The sequence below is a fragment of the Babylonia areolata genome, chromosome 21 (genome assembly GCF_041734735.1).
Source record: "Babylonia areolata isolate BAREFJ2019XMU chromosome 21, ASM4173473v1, whole genome shotgun sequence".
NCBI classification, from domain to species: domain Eukaryota; kingdom Metazoa; phylum Mollusca; class Gastropoda; order Neogastropoda; family Buccinidae; genus Babylonia; species Babylonia areolata.
The window spans coordinates 43,675,117-43,692,244 of record NC_134896.1 but is presented as its reverse complement, the minus strand read 5'-3'; the positions used below and the strand labels follow the sequence as shown (position 1 = coordinate 43,692,244).

Here is a 17,128-nt window from a genome sequence, read left to right as displayed (position 1 = left end):
CGCCATGCTCAAGACATGTGATTGTGGCGAACTAAATCAGCCAAGATTACTTTCTTTAGCTGATGCTCAGAAAGAATTGAAGCATAAATTCGAAGGGGAAGACAGTGGTGAACATTTATAGGATGATTTGATAGAAAATAAAGGGAGCAATCAAGAGAGTGGCCAAGATACGACTGTCAGTGAGCGATGCCGGCTGTTCAGCTCTAGCGGACGACAGAAGTCACCGAATTTTTAGCAGGCCACGGTGTGGGCTATTTTCTTGGCACTCAGCCAACGTGGTCTGATGAGAACTGGTTAAAGTGACCGTTTGAGAGGGGTGAAGAGGAGGGGGTGGAGACTGAGGGGACGTGGCCTCGCATCCATATTATCACTTGCAGAAGTCAACTCACATCCATATTATCACTTGCAGAAGTCAACTCACATCCATATTATCACTTGCAGAAGTCAATGCATTATGTATCTATTTCTTTTTCAGTTTTTTTTTTTTAAATTGTGGTTGTTCTAGTATGATTTTGTGTGTGCAGATATCCATTTGTCCAGAAAATATGATATTTTAGTGCAAATTACCTGATTAATGTTTGTAATGAACAAGTTGAAAATGTGACAAAAAACAAAACACTGATTTCAAAACAACAGCATGTCACTAAAAATATATAAAATGGGAAAACATCATGTGTTTTGTATTCTTTATTCATTTCCCTTTCAGAAAATATATACTTGTATGGGTCTTTCTCCAATAACAAAGAGCACAGAATTTTTTGAAAATTTATACCCGTTTTTTGGGAAAAAACCCTGGCAAACAGATTTCACTTAAATCTTATTTTCCTGGCAGTTAAAGGGTTAATGCCCCATGACGTATATGTACATCATGGAAAATGCATTGCTATTTGCCCTATGATGTGTCTTAATGTCCGCAGTATTTCAGGATTTTTAACAGTTACATTTCAAAGTTGATGTGTCCAAAAAAACACCAGTCAGAAAGCTTGATATGTCTACTTTCATTAGCCAGTCACAGCCAGTCACACTGTGTGATATTTATTGGATGTTATTGTCAGTACCCCTCCCAGATAATTCTAAGATGGTGGACAATGAAACACAAACTGGCTCTAGTGACTTGAGACAGTAGCATGCTGCAAACACCCTTTGTGATTTTGTCATCCAAGATGTTGCACAAACTTTTCAAGTCATTGAAGACTTTAGTTACTTGTGGTTAAAAAATCTTGTCAGATGGTTTACTTGATGTGAATGAAAGTGAGAGTGATGATTTGCCAAGAGGGTGGGGGTAGTTGTTGAGCTAGATGTTCCAATAAAAGGATGATGATGATGATATGGATACTTACAAAAGTTATATAGTGCCTATCCTTGGTCGGAGACCTAGCTCTAAGTGCTTTACAAACTGGGAGTCATTTGCACAACAGGCTGCCTACCTGGGTAGAGCTGACTGAGGGCTGCTACTGGATGCTCATCATTCGTTTCCTGTGTCATTCAGTCAGATTTCAGGCATGCACAGATATTTACACACTCAGAGAGACATGTAACATTTTACGTGTGTGACCGTTTTGTTTATTACTCCACCATGTAGGCAGCAATACTTTGTTTTCGAGGATGTGCATGCTGGGTACGTTCTTGTTTCCAAAACCCATCGATAGCTGATATGGATTACAGTATCTTTTACATGCTTATTTGATCTTCTGCATGGGTATACACACGAAGGGGGTTCAAGCACTAGCAGGTCTGCACATATGTTGACCTAGGAGATTGGAATAATCTCCACCCTGTACCCATCCGGCACCGTTACTGAGCTTCGAACCCGGGACCCTCAGATTGAAAGTCCAACGCTTTTAACTACTCGGTTAAAGAAGAGAGAGAGCAGATAGGAAGCCAAGAAGAGCTCTGTGGCTGATGCAGAATTGACCTCAAAGACAACCTGTCCTATTATTCAGGGCAGGGAGGGAGTGTCTGATGCAAGGGGTGGAACAATGTTCTGTGTTGAATGAGTCACTGGAGAAGCATGGTTTTTGAAAATCACATTGGTATTGACCTGAAAAGGGGATCAGCTGTCAACTGCAGGTGAAAATCTGAGCTGTTCTCACCCCCTCCCCTGCTTTATACACCAACTAGGTCACTGTTAACCTTTTTGATGTTGTCTGAAAGTGAGTATGAGGTGAGTGGGTGTGGTACTGGCAGGCATGGCACATGATCTTGGTGAAGGACTTGAGAGAGAGAGAGAGAGAGAGAGAGAGAGAGAGAGATTTCTATTTTTCTTGAAAACACTTCAATTAAAAGAAATGGTTTGCTTACCACATTTATACTGCAGTTACCAAGAAAATGTGTGTGAATGATGGGCTGGAAAGTGTAGAATTCCAGAGATTTGGACAACAATTCATCACTATGTATAAAGTATGGCGACACATTTAGTTCTTAGTTTTCATGTATTTCTAGGTTCATTTCAGCTGCTGTTACTAACAATCTATTACATATTACTAAAAAAATTATAACATGTATTCAGAAAGTGTGTTGAAATTGAATATACTTTTCTCATGATTATGGTTCAAAATTGCTAACCAGAAATTTTCATTTTCCTTGAAGAAAAGTATGGATTATGTATACTTTCTTACAGTAGTTTGCGTGCTAGAATTTAAAAAAAAATTAATTATTACCCTTCGCAACCAAAAACCATCAGGCAAATAGGAAGCACAAGTCAAAATAATGCCAGACACTGAAGGGGTTAATTCATACACAATACACGTAATATAAAAGGGACACAGAAATAAGCAGCAAGATGATTTTTCAAAAGTACCATCAGCAAATATTTCCTTTCGTTTGTTAACCCCTAGGCTGCCTGCATGACGAGATAACTTGTCATGGCAAGCATGTATGCTTCGCTGCCTGCATGACGAGATAACTCGTCATCGAAATATTCTGACTTTTCCCTGGTTTGCATTCACTTCCTTGGCAAAAATAGTGGTAGCTTTAGCCTGGGGAATCTCTCTAGATTCTATTCATAGCTAGAAACCCCATCTACGTCATGAAGCAGTCCTTTATTTGAACGTTTTGGTTGGGTCACTGTCCAAGTGTTTGCCTGACTTCTCTCCTCGCTCGCTCAACAAAATGTCGGACTGACGCCGTGCTCAAGACATGCGATCGTGACGAACTAAATCAACCATGATTTCCTTCTTTAGCTGATGCTCAGAAAGAATTGAAGCGTAAATTCGAAGGAGAAGATAGAGATGAACATTTATAGGACGATCTGATAGAAAATAAAGGGAGTAATCAAGAGAGTGGCCAAGATGTGACTGTCAGTGAGTGATGCCAGCTGTACAGATGTTAGCAGACGACAGATGACCGAATTAGCAGCAGAGCGATATTCTTGGCACGCAGCCAATGCGGTCTGATGAGAACTGGATCAAGTGACCGTGTGAGAGGGGTGAGGAGGAGGGGGGGTGGAGACTGAGGGGGCGTGGCCTCACATCCATCTTATCACTTGGAGAAGTCACAAAGTATTGTGTATCTATCTCTTAAAAAAAATATATATATTGTGGTTGTTCTAGTATGATTTTGTGTTTGCAGATATCCATTTGTCCAGAAAATATGATGTTTTTGTGCAAATTACCTGACTAATGTTTGTAATGAACAAGTTGAAAATGTGACAAAAAACAAAACACTGATTTCAAAACAACAGCATGTCACTAAAAATATATAAAATGGGAAAACAGCGTGTGTTTTGTATTCTTTATTCATTTACCTTTCAGAAAATATATACTTTTATGGGTCTTTCTCCAATAACAAAGAGCACAGAATTTTTTGAAAATTTATACCCGTTTTTTGTGAAAAAACCCTGGCAAATAGATTTCACTTAAATCTTATTTTCCTGGCAGCGAAAGGGTTAATAAAGAATAGTCATTATACGTTACATATCTGGCACTCTTTAAAGATATAAGAGGCTAGGTGCAGTAATGTGGGTCTGTGGTTAGAAGCAACAAGAAGAGGAAGCTTAAAACTTGATGGACTGCTGTTATCTCTTTTTAGGAATGTATAGTTGATTTTGTTCTCATAGTTCTGCATACTAAGAGCATCTAAGTAAGTATAAAATGCACTTCCGTTTCCACTTCATCAGAACAGAAAGGACAGGAGGAGTCAATGGCTCTTTTGCAGTAATGCAATCTATGTGTCTTCAAAGCAGACACACTCAACCACAATCTGACCTGAAGATTTCTTCCTCTCACATGATTTAAGTTCAGAGAGATAGCTGATATGGACAAAGTTGATTTGAACGTGGAATAAAATGTGAAATGTTCTTTTGACTAAATTTGAGAAACTTCATTTTTCATTGTAATATGAAGAAATTATTCTTTCTTTAAATTCTGTGAGAAGTGCATTCTCATCACCAACTCCTTGATTAATCCAAACTTTGTCAAACCCATACCAAGACAAAACAAAAGCAGGCGGAAGATGCCCAAGTAATTCTGTTCTGCTTATGTGATTAACATAACATCTAGTGATGTGGTATCTAATACGTAACCAGAATCTTATGCATTTAACAAAACAATATGTAATGGGTATCTTCCTGTTTCACCATAAACCATAGTATTTGGAGTTCTGATAGTAGTATATGATAATCTTTTCAAAGCAAACAGATGGGTTATCTTAATTGGATCCAGGTCTGCAGTCAGATCCCATATTTTTGTGCCTTTTATTAACATGGACTTGATCTGTGTTTCAAAAAGTTTAATGAAGACATATGAAGACCTCTCTCCAAGAGTCCACAATGATTTTCAAAATTCCAATAACCCCTTCCTTTGCACATTTTGCAGTATTGTTCAGTGCATGTGAAAATGGTAATCTAGTTGATAATATTGTTTCTTGGTACTCATATACATTGACATTGTTTACATAGTGTTTACCTTATAGCCATGTTTCATTTGTTGTGATATATCCTCCATTTCTAAATACAATGATGTTGGATTTATCTAAGTTTGCAATAGACCCAGTCAACTGGCAGTATTGTATAGAATATTAAGCTGAATTTTGAAGACCACAGTGTCAGAAACCAAGATCACATCGTCTGTAAACATAACAATTAATATTTCAATAAAATCAGGTATTAATTAAACACTGTGTTTGCCATGTTGTTGAATGCCCTTTGCAAGTTCGTTTAAGAAAAGTGAAAATAAGTAGGACTACATAGTTCTCCCCAACTTAAACCTCCAGGGCATGTGAATGATTCTGTTAGATCTCCTTTAATTTGCACCCTTACTTTCACAACATTCTACATACTTCTGACTGCTTCATACTTTTTTTATGCTTTTCTGGAATCAATGAAGGCTACATATCATTTTCAATGGTAAGGTAATTCTCTTTTTATCACAGCAACTGTTATAGATAAATGGTCCATAGTACTGTAACCTTTGCGAAATCCAGTCTACACTCACTCACAAGACTGTTCTTTTTTTCTTTTTTTTTGTTGTCCAGGATGTTTTTTGTTTTTTTCAATTTAGGATGTAACTGTAGTTTTTACTGCATATACTTAGTAAAGATATGCCCCTGTGATTATCTGGGTTCTCAGGATCACCTTTGAAAGAGAGGTGGTACACACTTAACATCATCTCCACCTGCACCTCAGCCATTACTACCTGCAACAACAGAAATCTCACTTTGCTTGCATCTTGTCTACATACCTGCACACCTGCAATATATTTTGTCATTCGCTCAGATAAACCCATCTCCATTGTAAAAGTAAAAGTGAACAAACATGCTGCTTGCTGTTGTTGTTGTTTTTTTAATACATGGATAGCCACAGACCTAGGGTAACCTTACCTTACCTGAAACATGCTCACTGCTTCTTTCATTATTCTGGGTGAGTATAACTGCATTAAGAAAAAGTATGAATGAAAACATTGATCATCAGAGCAAAAATATAGACTTTCATTTTCATTTTGTTTTCCTTCTGTTGTAGGACATGACATTCATCTTGATGTTATTTTACCTCTGTTGTAAGATGTGATGTTCAGTTTTGATATTTCTTCCTATTGTTATCAGGCGCAGTCTTGGGGGGAAGTTGGGCCAATCGTTGATGGAGGAGTTGGGAGTGCGGATGATGGGAGATCTGAAGAAGTTCTCTTTGCAGCATCTCCAGGCGTTGTATGGAGACAAGTCCGGGTCAGTTTCCATTTTGTGTCTTGTGTATGGGTGACATATTGTGACACATGTCTGAATTCAGGATTGGAAACTGATTGGGCAAGTTCTGTTTAGGGCTTGCAATATGAAGTTCAGAAATGTGTTTGAGCATGTTCCTATTGATATGAGGTTCTATGTTGTTCTTTTTGATTTGCATGTGTTAAGATAAAAAGATATGACTTAAAACAAGAGGTCAAGGTTGCTGGCACTGACGATCTTCAGAATGAGATTAAACGCACAATTGTGAAGTGGTTTAAGCATTGGACTTTCAATCTGAGGGTGCCAGGTTTGTATCCCAGTAACAGCGCCCGGTGGGTAAAGGGTGGACATTTTTCTGATCTCCCAGGTCAACATATGTGCAGACCTGCTAGTGCCTGAACCCCGTTCATGTGTATACGCACGCAGAAAATCAAATACACACTTTAAAGATCCTGTGCCCCACGTCAGTGTTCGGTGGGTTATGGAGATGTTGAAAATACCCAGCATGCATCAACTATCACAGAATCATCGGCAATAAAAGAAAACAAAATTATGCTTAATCAGAACTTTGTGTTACTAAAAGATAAACAGATGCTTACAGTTAGAGGAGAACAGGTTTTGAAATGAGACTTGATTCAACAATACAGACATGCTTGAAATGCCATTCTGATTGTATGGAGAAAAAAAGTTTTGAATGAATAGTCATTAAATGAAATTGAATCAAAACGACTTTATTATCCCTTAGAAGAATTACATATAATGTATCAGTTCATCCAAAGCATGTGACTTTAAAGTTAATAGGTGAAGCAATCGGCTTTGGGAAAAAGGGAGATGATTGGGAAAATACCTTTTGATATGAAGTTCTGTGTTGTTTTATTTGATTAGTATGTAAAGACTTTGGCTTCACCATCAGTCTCAAAAGAACACAGGTCATTGGACAGGATTTGGACTGTCCACCAAGCAAATCTCTGATCATGAACAGAAAGTTGTCCTGAACTTTGTGTACCTGGGGTCAACAATTTCAGACTCTCTCTTGACTCCGGGCTAAACAAGTATATTGGCAAGGCTGCTACCACCATGTCCAGCCTGACAAAGAGAGGAAGGAGCAATGGCAAGCTCATGGGTGTTCAGCACAGGCAGTTCAGTTTGCCCAGTGAAAGTTCATGAACCTAGGAAGTAGGGCATGGCGAAAAAATAAACTCAGCTGATGTGCAGGCAGTGCTAGTGGTCATCTCTGTTTGCTTGTTTATAGTTGGGTTCCTTAAATAAAAATTCTGCACTTCGTGATAAAGACATAATAATTAACATACATGTACAATAACCCGTAATGAACCCACCAAGTGAGGGATCCACGTTCGCAGATGCTTATGGCAAGCGTAAAAATTAATTAAAGTTAATTACGAAGACCATTTACAATGCTCACACGTGAATGGGACACCATAGTATTTAGCAAGGCGGGTTGTGGCGTGAGCCAGGCTCAACCCGCAGCTGTCAGCACCTCCCTAATTTCAGGGACTGGAGTTAAGCGTGCATTACGCTGGTTTGGTTGTTATCACCCATGGCAGACCAGAAACTAAAGTACGGCTATCCTTAGTGGCAAAAGTTAGATTTTTATAATGAAGGTGTCATGCCTTTTTCTTTCTTTCTTTCTTTTAAAAAAAAAAAAAAATCATTTTTAAAAATCTGCCATTGAAGTGTGGTAATCAACAATAGGCTATTGCTATTGTGTTTTATTTTTAGATGAAAGTATTATATAACTGTGACTGTACAGTTTACAAAATGAGTGAATAAATAAATGAATAGATAGATAGATGAATAAATAACGAAAGAAAGAATGACACAGAGAGAGAGAGAGAAGAAGAAAAAAATTAATAGGAGATTGTTTGGTTTGTACAAGACAAAATAACAGTAATTATTTTACAGACTTAATGGTAGCTGTTGACAACCCTGTAGGTTGCATATTTTGTAAGGAAGTATGGTTAAATTGATTTGTTCATACTGGTGTGTATGATTAGAGCATGTAGCCCTGAAGAGGCCTTCACAGTCGACAGGGCTCTGAACAATGTGAATCTGAAACTGAAATAAAAGAGCTCATCACAACTGTCTTGATTTGTTCTCAGAGACAGTTAGTATCTTGTCAATGCAGACAAGTATGTGGCTGCTGTGATCCGCCACAGTCCAAATCAACTGGAATCTTTGTACATTATGTCAAACAGCATCACAAGAAATTTGATCTGCCCAACCAAGCAAGAATGTGCTGGTTACACCTGTGTTACTAAAACCCTTGCTGATTTTCAAAGATTAGGATATTGCCTAAATCCTATTGATCTGTCTTTGTTTGATGAAGGAGATGGATATGAAGCAACGTTTCAATGACATTTTGCTAAGTGGCAGAAGAGGTGTAGAACAGAGGAAAGCAGTGACAAACTCTAAAACGAGACTGAGAGCAAAAAAAAAAAAAAAAAAATTCCAAATCCACTGCTAGTCCTGTGAAAAAAGTACCGTTTTGGTAACACATCTCATGCGAATAAATTAATGCATTTTTTTAAACAGTGATAAGGGTATACTGCAAGGAGCCAGGACTTAAGGACTTGATTACAAGATGAGAAACTGCAGAAGAGCTTCAGGATAGAAGTCTTTTAGTTAAACTTGCTTCAGGGGACATGGTAACAATAGATGTGTACCATACACATGCTCATTTAACTCTAAGGACGTGCTGACAATTTGTCGAATGCAAACTCACGAGAGAAAAATGAAGACATGGATGATGATATGTCTCAGTTGTGTAGAATATACATGAATGGACTGGCACAATCAGGAATCGAGCAAACTGAAATGCATTTAACACGTATCAAACATAAATTTGCACAGCTCTTACAGACCCCATCACACTTTACAAGGCAGAGAACTGTCCTAATGTTTGACAAACACCTCAGTGACACCATCAAGACATGCAGTTATGATACAGAAACCTCACATCTTGCAAAAACCGCTGAGCTGATAGGAAGTGATCTGTTGTAGCTAGATAGTTCATTCAATGGCAAATTCATCCAAAGAATGTCAAGAAAATTGTGTATATTTCTCCCTAAAGATTGCCGTCAGCATGACGACCAATGGGCCAGATTCCATTGAAGAATTAACCACTCCACCCCAGATTCAAGCTGTTCTCAGCATATCATAGATGACTGCGTATAACTGCAAAAAATCATTAAAAGCAACATCACATATCCAGCGCAACAGAGAGACATCACTCCAAATCTACTTCAGTCTTTAAGTTCATTGTCAGACAAAAAAGAAAGGGTTGGTTGAAATCCTTAGTAGTTGTAGCCATGGGATCTCATACAAGCGTGTGTTGTCTATTTCAACAGATATTGCAAACAGTGTATATAAAAAATTTGAAACAGATGGTGTAGTTCTTCCGCCAAGAATGATGAAAAACATTTACATACTTGGAGCTGTCGACAAAATTGACCACATCTCAAGATTGACAACAGCAGGAGACACCTTCCATTGGATATTTGATGCAGAATGAGCATGAAGACACAGAAGCAATTATGCACTTCACACCCCCAATTCAGCATTCGGTGTCAGCCAGAATTGAAATAATGCCTCCCCTCCCTGTCACCTACACAAAAGTGCATCCAGTTGCCCAGACCTCCAAAGATGTCTAAATACCACCATGTGACGTCAGTGCAAAACCAGCCATCAGACTTGAAAACAAGACGCACAATGCTGAAAGTGAATGGTTGGAGTACTGCAAAGGTATCAGCATAGTGAGCAAGGACGGAGGGGTGGATGAAGACATCAAGAACCGCATCAACAAAGCGGGCATGCTTTCAACACCCTGCGGCCAATTTGGAAAACTCCACATTTCTTTCCACTCACACCAAACTGAAGATCTTCAACACCAACATTAAGGCAGTTCTCTTGTATGGCTCTGCAACATGGTGAACAACCAAGACGAACACAAGCAAACTACAGCCCTTCATCAATAGATGCCTGCATCATATTTTAAACATTAGATGACCAGAGACAATATGATATCAAATGCCTGCCTCTGGAGAAGAACCATCCAGGTGCTCATTAGTGAGGAGATCAGGAAGAGGAAATGGGGCTGGATAGGCAATACCCTTCGAAAGCCTCCAGACGACACCACAAGACAGGAAAGAGGCGAGCGGGCTGACCAAAGCAGACCTGGAGAAGAAGCTTGGAGGATGAGATGAAGGCACAGCCAGATGGACATAGGCCCGGCTGAAGAGAGCAGCCAAAAACCGAGTCCGCTGGAGGAGTACTGTTGCATCCCTATGGTCCACAAGGAGTCAAGAGGCAAAAATCCAATAAGTCACTGCAAAGGTGTCATTGAAGATGAACGTGAGATCGCCACTGGTACACTTTCCTGGTCAGATTTTCATGCTGCACGTCATGGGTATGTGGACAGATATACCAGCAACATTGGCCATGCTATCAGAAAATGTGCACTAAATCGCAATGACAAAACATGTAATGGATGTTGTGCAGCCTGCAGTGGAGCATCCAGGGCAGCATGGAGTCATTGGACCAACCTGTGTATGCCCTGGGCAAGAAAAAAACAAATGTGAAACTTAATACTTCAACAAAATGTCTATAGTCACCAGTGTGTGAATCGGTACATTCAAATTTCTCCTTATCCTCCCACATCAGACTGCTGTAAAAGACAGCAGGACAGAAGGCAGTCAAGCATCAGCGACAAGACCCACCACCTTTCCTGGGAGACACTCTTTACATTTATGAGAATGAGAAGGATTTTACCATTCTACAATCATTGTTGGTCTTCTGCACATTGAATCTAGTAAATACGATATTGTCTGTCATTGCTGAAAGAATGTCTACACAAGTGAATTGTTTGGTGAATGCTTGATATGACTCAAAAACGTATCCAAGCAAAAAATGTTTTAGACATGTGTGTGATACCCTATGGAAATTGGCAGAGCTGACATTGATCATACTTACATCAACAGATTTCCCCTCCCTCTCTTTTTTGTTGTTGTTTTTTTGTTGTTTTTTGTTTTGTTTTGTTTTTTTGTTTTTGTTTTGTTTATTTTGTTTGTTTTTTGTTTTGGGTACAAGTAGCCCAGACAAAGATGAAAATTATGTACATGTTCCTTAAAATGTATGAGCAACATAACTGTGGACATTGGGATCAAACAACGACCAGTTAACATCTCTGACACTATGACCTATTTTCTATTTTTATTTCATCTTTATTATTTTTGTCACGAAACACCCCAGAAACCATTTACAAAACATAGCAAGTAAAAAATAACATAGTTAACATTCGGAGGCCATATTCTGGACATTTTCACTGTGTGAAATTGGGAAAGAGAAAGAAACTACCGTGGAAATAAGTGTCATTTGTTTTGAACTCAGTGACCTACTTTAGACGCTGACCATGCCCACTTCCGATGCAGTGATAAGGTGGATTCCTTGCTTAAATGAACCATAAATGAATAAGGAATAAGAAAAACCAAACAGAATGTTTCTACCATGAAGTGCAGCTTTCTCCTGTTTTACGGACTTAATGACCCCCACTATCGGTGGTGAATTAGCTTTGTTTCTTTCATGCATCATCTTCCCGGGTGGATCGGAAATAACTTCAAAACACTAAAAAGAGCGCAGAATAAGCTTTCCAATGACTCCAAACACAGTATGTTTTACATAGCATTTGTTGTATCAATGGTTGAAACATAAATGAAGAAAGAGAAGAGAAAGTAGGCTGAAACATGATTGCAAAAAATTATTAAATCTAAATCCCTTTTAAAGAAAACAGGGAAAACATCATGAAATCTTACTGAACAATCAGTATGTCTGCATGCAGATCAGCTTGCAAGATTTTTCCTGACAGCACATTAAGTCAGCAAATAAAAACACTGTGGCACACTGGCAGTGTGAGCAGCATGGGGATGGGAGTGGGTTACTGTCTGTTGTTTTTTTTTGTGTGTGTGGTAGTGATTAGGTACACATTTCACTGTTCACACTTTTTCATCAGCTTTTAGCGGTATCCTTGCTCTGTTGATGTTTGTTCACTAAATGATTTTGACACAGAAAAAAAGTGCCCACTAAACATATACACCAGTGCCCACTAAACATATACACCAGTGCATAGCAAATAGTGAATGCTTGGTTTACAAATCTGACTTTGAAATTTCTAACTTGGAATAGCAGAATGCACTTGTTGGAAACACATAATGCCCAACATGTTACTCCAGGGACAGAAAAAAATCTGAACAATACATGCACAAACAGATGAACAAACAAACAAGAAAGAATGAACAGAACTTCTTCTTCTTCTTCTTCTGCGTTCGTGGGCTTCAACTCCCACGTTCACTCGTATATACGCGAGTGGGCTTTCACGTGTATGACCGTTTTTACCCCACCATGTAGGCAGCCATACTCCGCTTTTGGGGGTGTGCATGCTGGGTATGTTCTTGTTTCCATAACCCACCGAACGCTGACATGGATTACAGGATCTTTAACATGCGTATTTGATCTTATGCTTGCGCATACACACGAAGGGGGTTCAGGCACTGGCAGGTCTGCACATATGTTGACCTGGGAGATCGTAAAAATCTCCACCCTTTACCCACCAGGCGCCGTCAACGTGATTCGAACCCGGGACCCTCAGATCGAAAGTCCAACGCTTTAACCATTCGGCTATGGCGCCTGTCTGAATTAACAGAACAAATCTCAGTATACACACTCTTTTTAAAAATGTGAACTGTATACACATGCACCAACAAATTCTGAACAACACACAACACTGGACACACGCACACACACGCAAGTGAGGGTGCATGCACACACACACACACATGCACACATACACATATACAAGAACATGAACACACAGGAAAAAAGTCACACACAGACACACACACACACACACACACACACACACACACACACACACACACACACACACACACACACACACACACACACAAGCAGCCAACTCTCACCCCTTTATTCCATGGAAAAGACAGTGTTTTTAAAGTAAAAAAACAAACAAGTTTAAAACAGTTTAAGTTGCATCCAGTGACCACCAGCAGGAAAAACATTTATTTATTTAACTTTTAAGTTTCTGTACTTCTAAGTGTGATCACTGCAGGAAATGTGTGGAGGCTTTGAAAGCATGATAAAAGGGAAGGGTCAGTATAGTAAATATTGGCATAGTGCTAACATGGAACAAGGCAGTGCCAAGGATTCAAGCATGGGGCCAGAAGTACCTTGAAACCTGATACACCGGCAAGTGCTGAACATGTAGAAAATGTCTGACCCAGGACGCTGCTTAACTAAAGAGTTGGACCATGGTACAGTTTACTAAGCTTGCACTGTGAACATCCTTTTGTATGGCAATGAAGGTTGGACAGTGCGTGCCAGACAGGAGTGAGAGCTCAAAACCTGCACACATACTGAACATCTGGCAGGAGAAAGTCTTCAGTAACACTGTCCTGACTAAGGCCTGACAAAGCGCATTTAGTTACGCTGTTGGTCAGGCATCTGCTTAGCAGATGTGGTGTAGCGTATATGGATTTGTCCAAACGCAGGGAAGCCTCCTTGAGCTACTGATAGTGATACTGATGCTGATACTGTCCTGGAAAAGGTTGGGATCCCCAGCATGTACGCCTTCTTGAAGCTGATATGCGTGCGCTGGTTCAGACACATGTGAATGGATGATGGCTGAATACCCAAGGACCTCCTGCACAGGGAGTTGGCTCAGAGAAAATGCCTCACATTCAGACTCCAACTACACTACAGAGATGTCTGCAAAAGAGACCTGAAGACCCTGGGCATCAACCTAAACACATGGGAAGCTGTAGCTTCCAAATGATCATCCTAGTGCAAAAATACTTTTCCAAGTTTGAAGAGACGCTTGTCCCATCATCAGAAGAGAAATGGTGTAGAAGGAAGGCCCAGAGTCTAACAGACACACGAGCATCAGACTTCGTCTGCAGAAAGTGTAGTAGAGATTGCCATTCTTGAACTGGCCTGTCAAACCACAACCAATGCTATGACAGAAACATCACCCAGAGTACCACTCCATAGTCTCCTGATGCCAACTATGTTTGTGTATCAGTTCAGATGTTTGCTTATAAAGTGCGTTTCAGCATAGTGTGTATGTGTGTGTGTGATGTGCTCACACACTGGGTATGTCATATGTGTATATATCAATATATGTTTTGGTACAGACGTATGTGTATGTAGTTTTGTACAGAGAATGAATTTGTTTCTCGTCGGTTGCTAAAGATAGGTTTTTCTTTTTTCACATTTCCTTTTTTTAGTTACCAAAGAAATATTCACTTACCATCGACAGTTTCATCCGTTTCATGCTGTGGTGTGTTAGTCGATGGAAATATTTTGGAGAGTGAGATGTGTTTTATATGAAAATTATTGCTCTGCTCTGTGCATGTCTCCATGTGTGTGTGTGTTTGTGCATGTGTGCGTGCGTACTTGGGTGACAGATCTGTAGCAGTATAGACATTTCTAGTGATAAGAATATGACTGTTTATGATTATGGCATGAAACATGTAAAATACCTTGGCTTGATATCATCTGATGTAACACTTATAGGCTGTGGCTGCATCAAGCGTGTCAAGGGTTGGAATATGAAGCAGTGTCATCCAGACAGCTGGCAAAGTCCATAGGCTGCAGCAAGATGTTCCGGGGCAAGGAGAAACTGGACACAAAGGAAAAAGTAAACATTGTACAGTGGAGTCCTCATAACACCAAGGATAGATGACATGATAATGTAATATAAATACAAGAAAATTTTACATTCTCAACTAACATTCTAGAAGCTATTTCTTTTCATTTTCTTAACACAAACATCGGTTAACACAATATTTCCCACGGCCCCCTGATATTGGTGTTCAACAGACTCCACTGTGTTAGAATTGTTGTTGTGATTAGAAATGCATCATTTAGATTAGAATGTAAAGTGTCTATAAAGGGCCACAAAACTGAGTGATTTTTTTTTCCATATTTAAAAAGAAATTGAGGAGGAGAAGGCTGTTTGGTGCAAAGTACATTTTGATTGGAGATTCAGTAATGTGGTTGTGCTCTTCACTGCCTTTCATAAAATATATCTCAGTATCAGCCAGGCTTGAGGTATACAGACCCATGTAGTTTTTGTTTTTTTTGTTTGTTTTTTTTTCTTCTTTTTTTCCCGTTTGTTTGATGTATTGAAATAAGTAGAGTTTTTAGGGGGTTGTGCGTGTGTGTGTGTGTGTGTGTGTGTGCTGGCTGCATTTAAGTCCACACATTTTCTTTTCTGTTTTTGTTTGTGCTGCATATGACTTTTTTTGACTGGGGTAAAAAAATTTTTAAAAGACTAAGGGGAGTAAGCAAAAAGTTGAGTTTTAAAAAAATATATATTATTTTTAGTTTGACGATTTTTGTATTGCAGGTGAAATTCTGGGTGGGAGAACTGGCCAAAGAAGTCACTGAGAGACTGCTTAAAGACAGAGAAAATGTAAGTGAACATGAAACTCTGTATTGCAAAGTGTCACTGTTGTTTATTAGACTGACCTGCACTATTTCATACTTGAGCAGTTTTCTTTACCTTTATTCTGTTCTTATATTTAATTATTTGATGGATTTGCACTGTGTGTGTGTGTGTGACAGAGAAAGAAAGAAAGACTGTGACTGTCACCGAAACCTTGTTTAGTCATGGGGGTGCTGCACTGCTGAATGCATCACCAACATTCTCCATTTCTAGTGGTTGTGGGATAGTGCCTGAGTCTTGGCAAAGCTCTTCTAAATGCACTCAGTGATGTTGTCTGCCCACTTCTTTCACTGTCTGCCTCATTTCCTTTTCCCCTGCATTGTTCCTTGAAGGATGGTCTTGGAGAGCCCGTCAGATCTTGTCACATGGCCATACCATCTCATTTTCCTTTCTTTCACTGTGGTCAGTAGGTCTTCATACCAACCAACATGCTGTCGAATGGCTTTCCTGACCTGCAGTTTGGTGTCATATACTGTACCATGTCAAATTGATGCAAACTAGGCCTGTTGGTTTGCTCTGTTTGGCCAAAATTTGTGGCTACTCAGTGATAAGATGTCTCGCTATTAGTCTGCAGTCTGTTAGCCAATCAAGCGCCATTTCCAGTTGGAGCTGATAACTCATTCACAATGGCCACCATTGCTTGAGATAAGTACATACCTTGTTGCTCTGTCTTTGCCAACCTTTTATGCATTTGAACTGCATGCCTGTTGTTTAATGCGGTTTTCTGCGACATTTTCATCTCAGAATTCATATCATTTACATCATTTTAGTCAGTTCTTGATTGATGTCAACAGAGATGCCAACTATTATGAGTTTGTTCCAACATTATGCCAGTGTCAAAATTTTTCGGACGAGTTCATTTTCGACAACATAGCATGGTCACATGCTTTCCTCTCGTAACATTACCCACTCTAGACCTATCGATCACAAGGCCAGGGCAGTCACTACTAACCTTGGTCTCACGTGATGGTGCTCAGCTATTCGCATGCATGTTTACATTGAAACAGCATTGAGTTGACCATTCAGCTTAATCGTTTGCCTGAACAAGAGAGAATATGGCTGAATCAGGTTGCATCTTGGTCAAACGGTGTCTGTGTCTGGTGGATAAAACTATAGAGTGCAAGGAAGGAACAAGCAGCTTGAAACAGAGAAGTCAGCCATGGATTCTGATTGTGAGAAACAAGACGAACAAAGATCAGGGAAGCAACACAGTGCCACAGATTTGTCAACTGTAAAGAAGCAGTGGTGGGAACAGAACATGAAATGTACATTTGCTGATGTGGCTCGGAGTTTCTGCCATATTCAAAATGTTTCTACCAAATTTCCTGATTGTTCCTGCAAACACTTGATAGGGGTTCGCATACATCTTTGTGGCAAATTCATGTTTTTGTATCATTTTCAACTCACTTTAGCTCTTTTTCTTTTTCCTTT

At 39.4% G+C, this 17,128-nt stretch overlaps 1 protein-coding gene across 1 annotated transcript in view; it reads left to right on the top strand.

Annotated features, from left to right (window-relative positions):
- LOC143296061 (DNA polymerase eta-like) overlaps positions 1 to 17,128 on the top strand; it is a 128,383-nt gene that overhangs the window by 72,883 nt on the left and 38,372 nt on the right. The window contains exons 7-9 of the mRNA XM_076607813.1: positions 6,040 to 6,159; positions 14,764 to 14,887; positions 15,599 to 15,664. Coding sequence (XP_076463928.1) covers positions 6,040 to 6,159; positions 14,764 to 14,887; positions 15,599 to 15,664 — 310 coding nt within the window. The remainder of the gene's footprint in view (positions 1 to 6,039; positions 6,160 to 14,763; positions 14,888 to 15,598; positions 15,665 to 17,128) is intronic.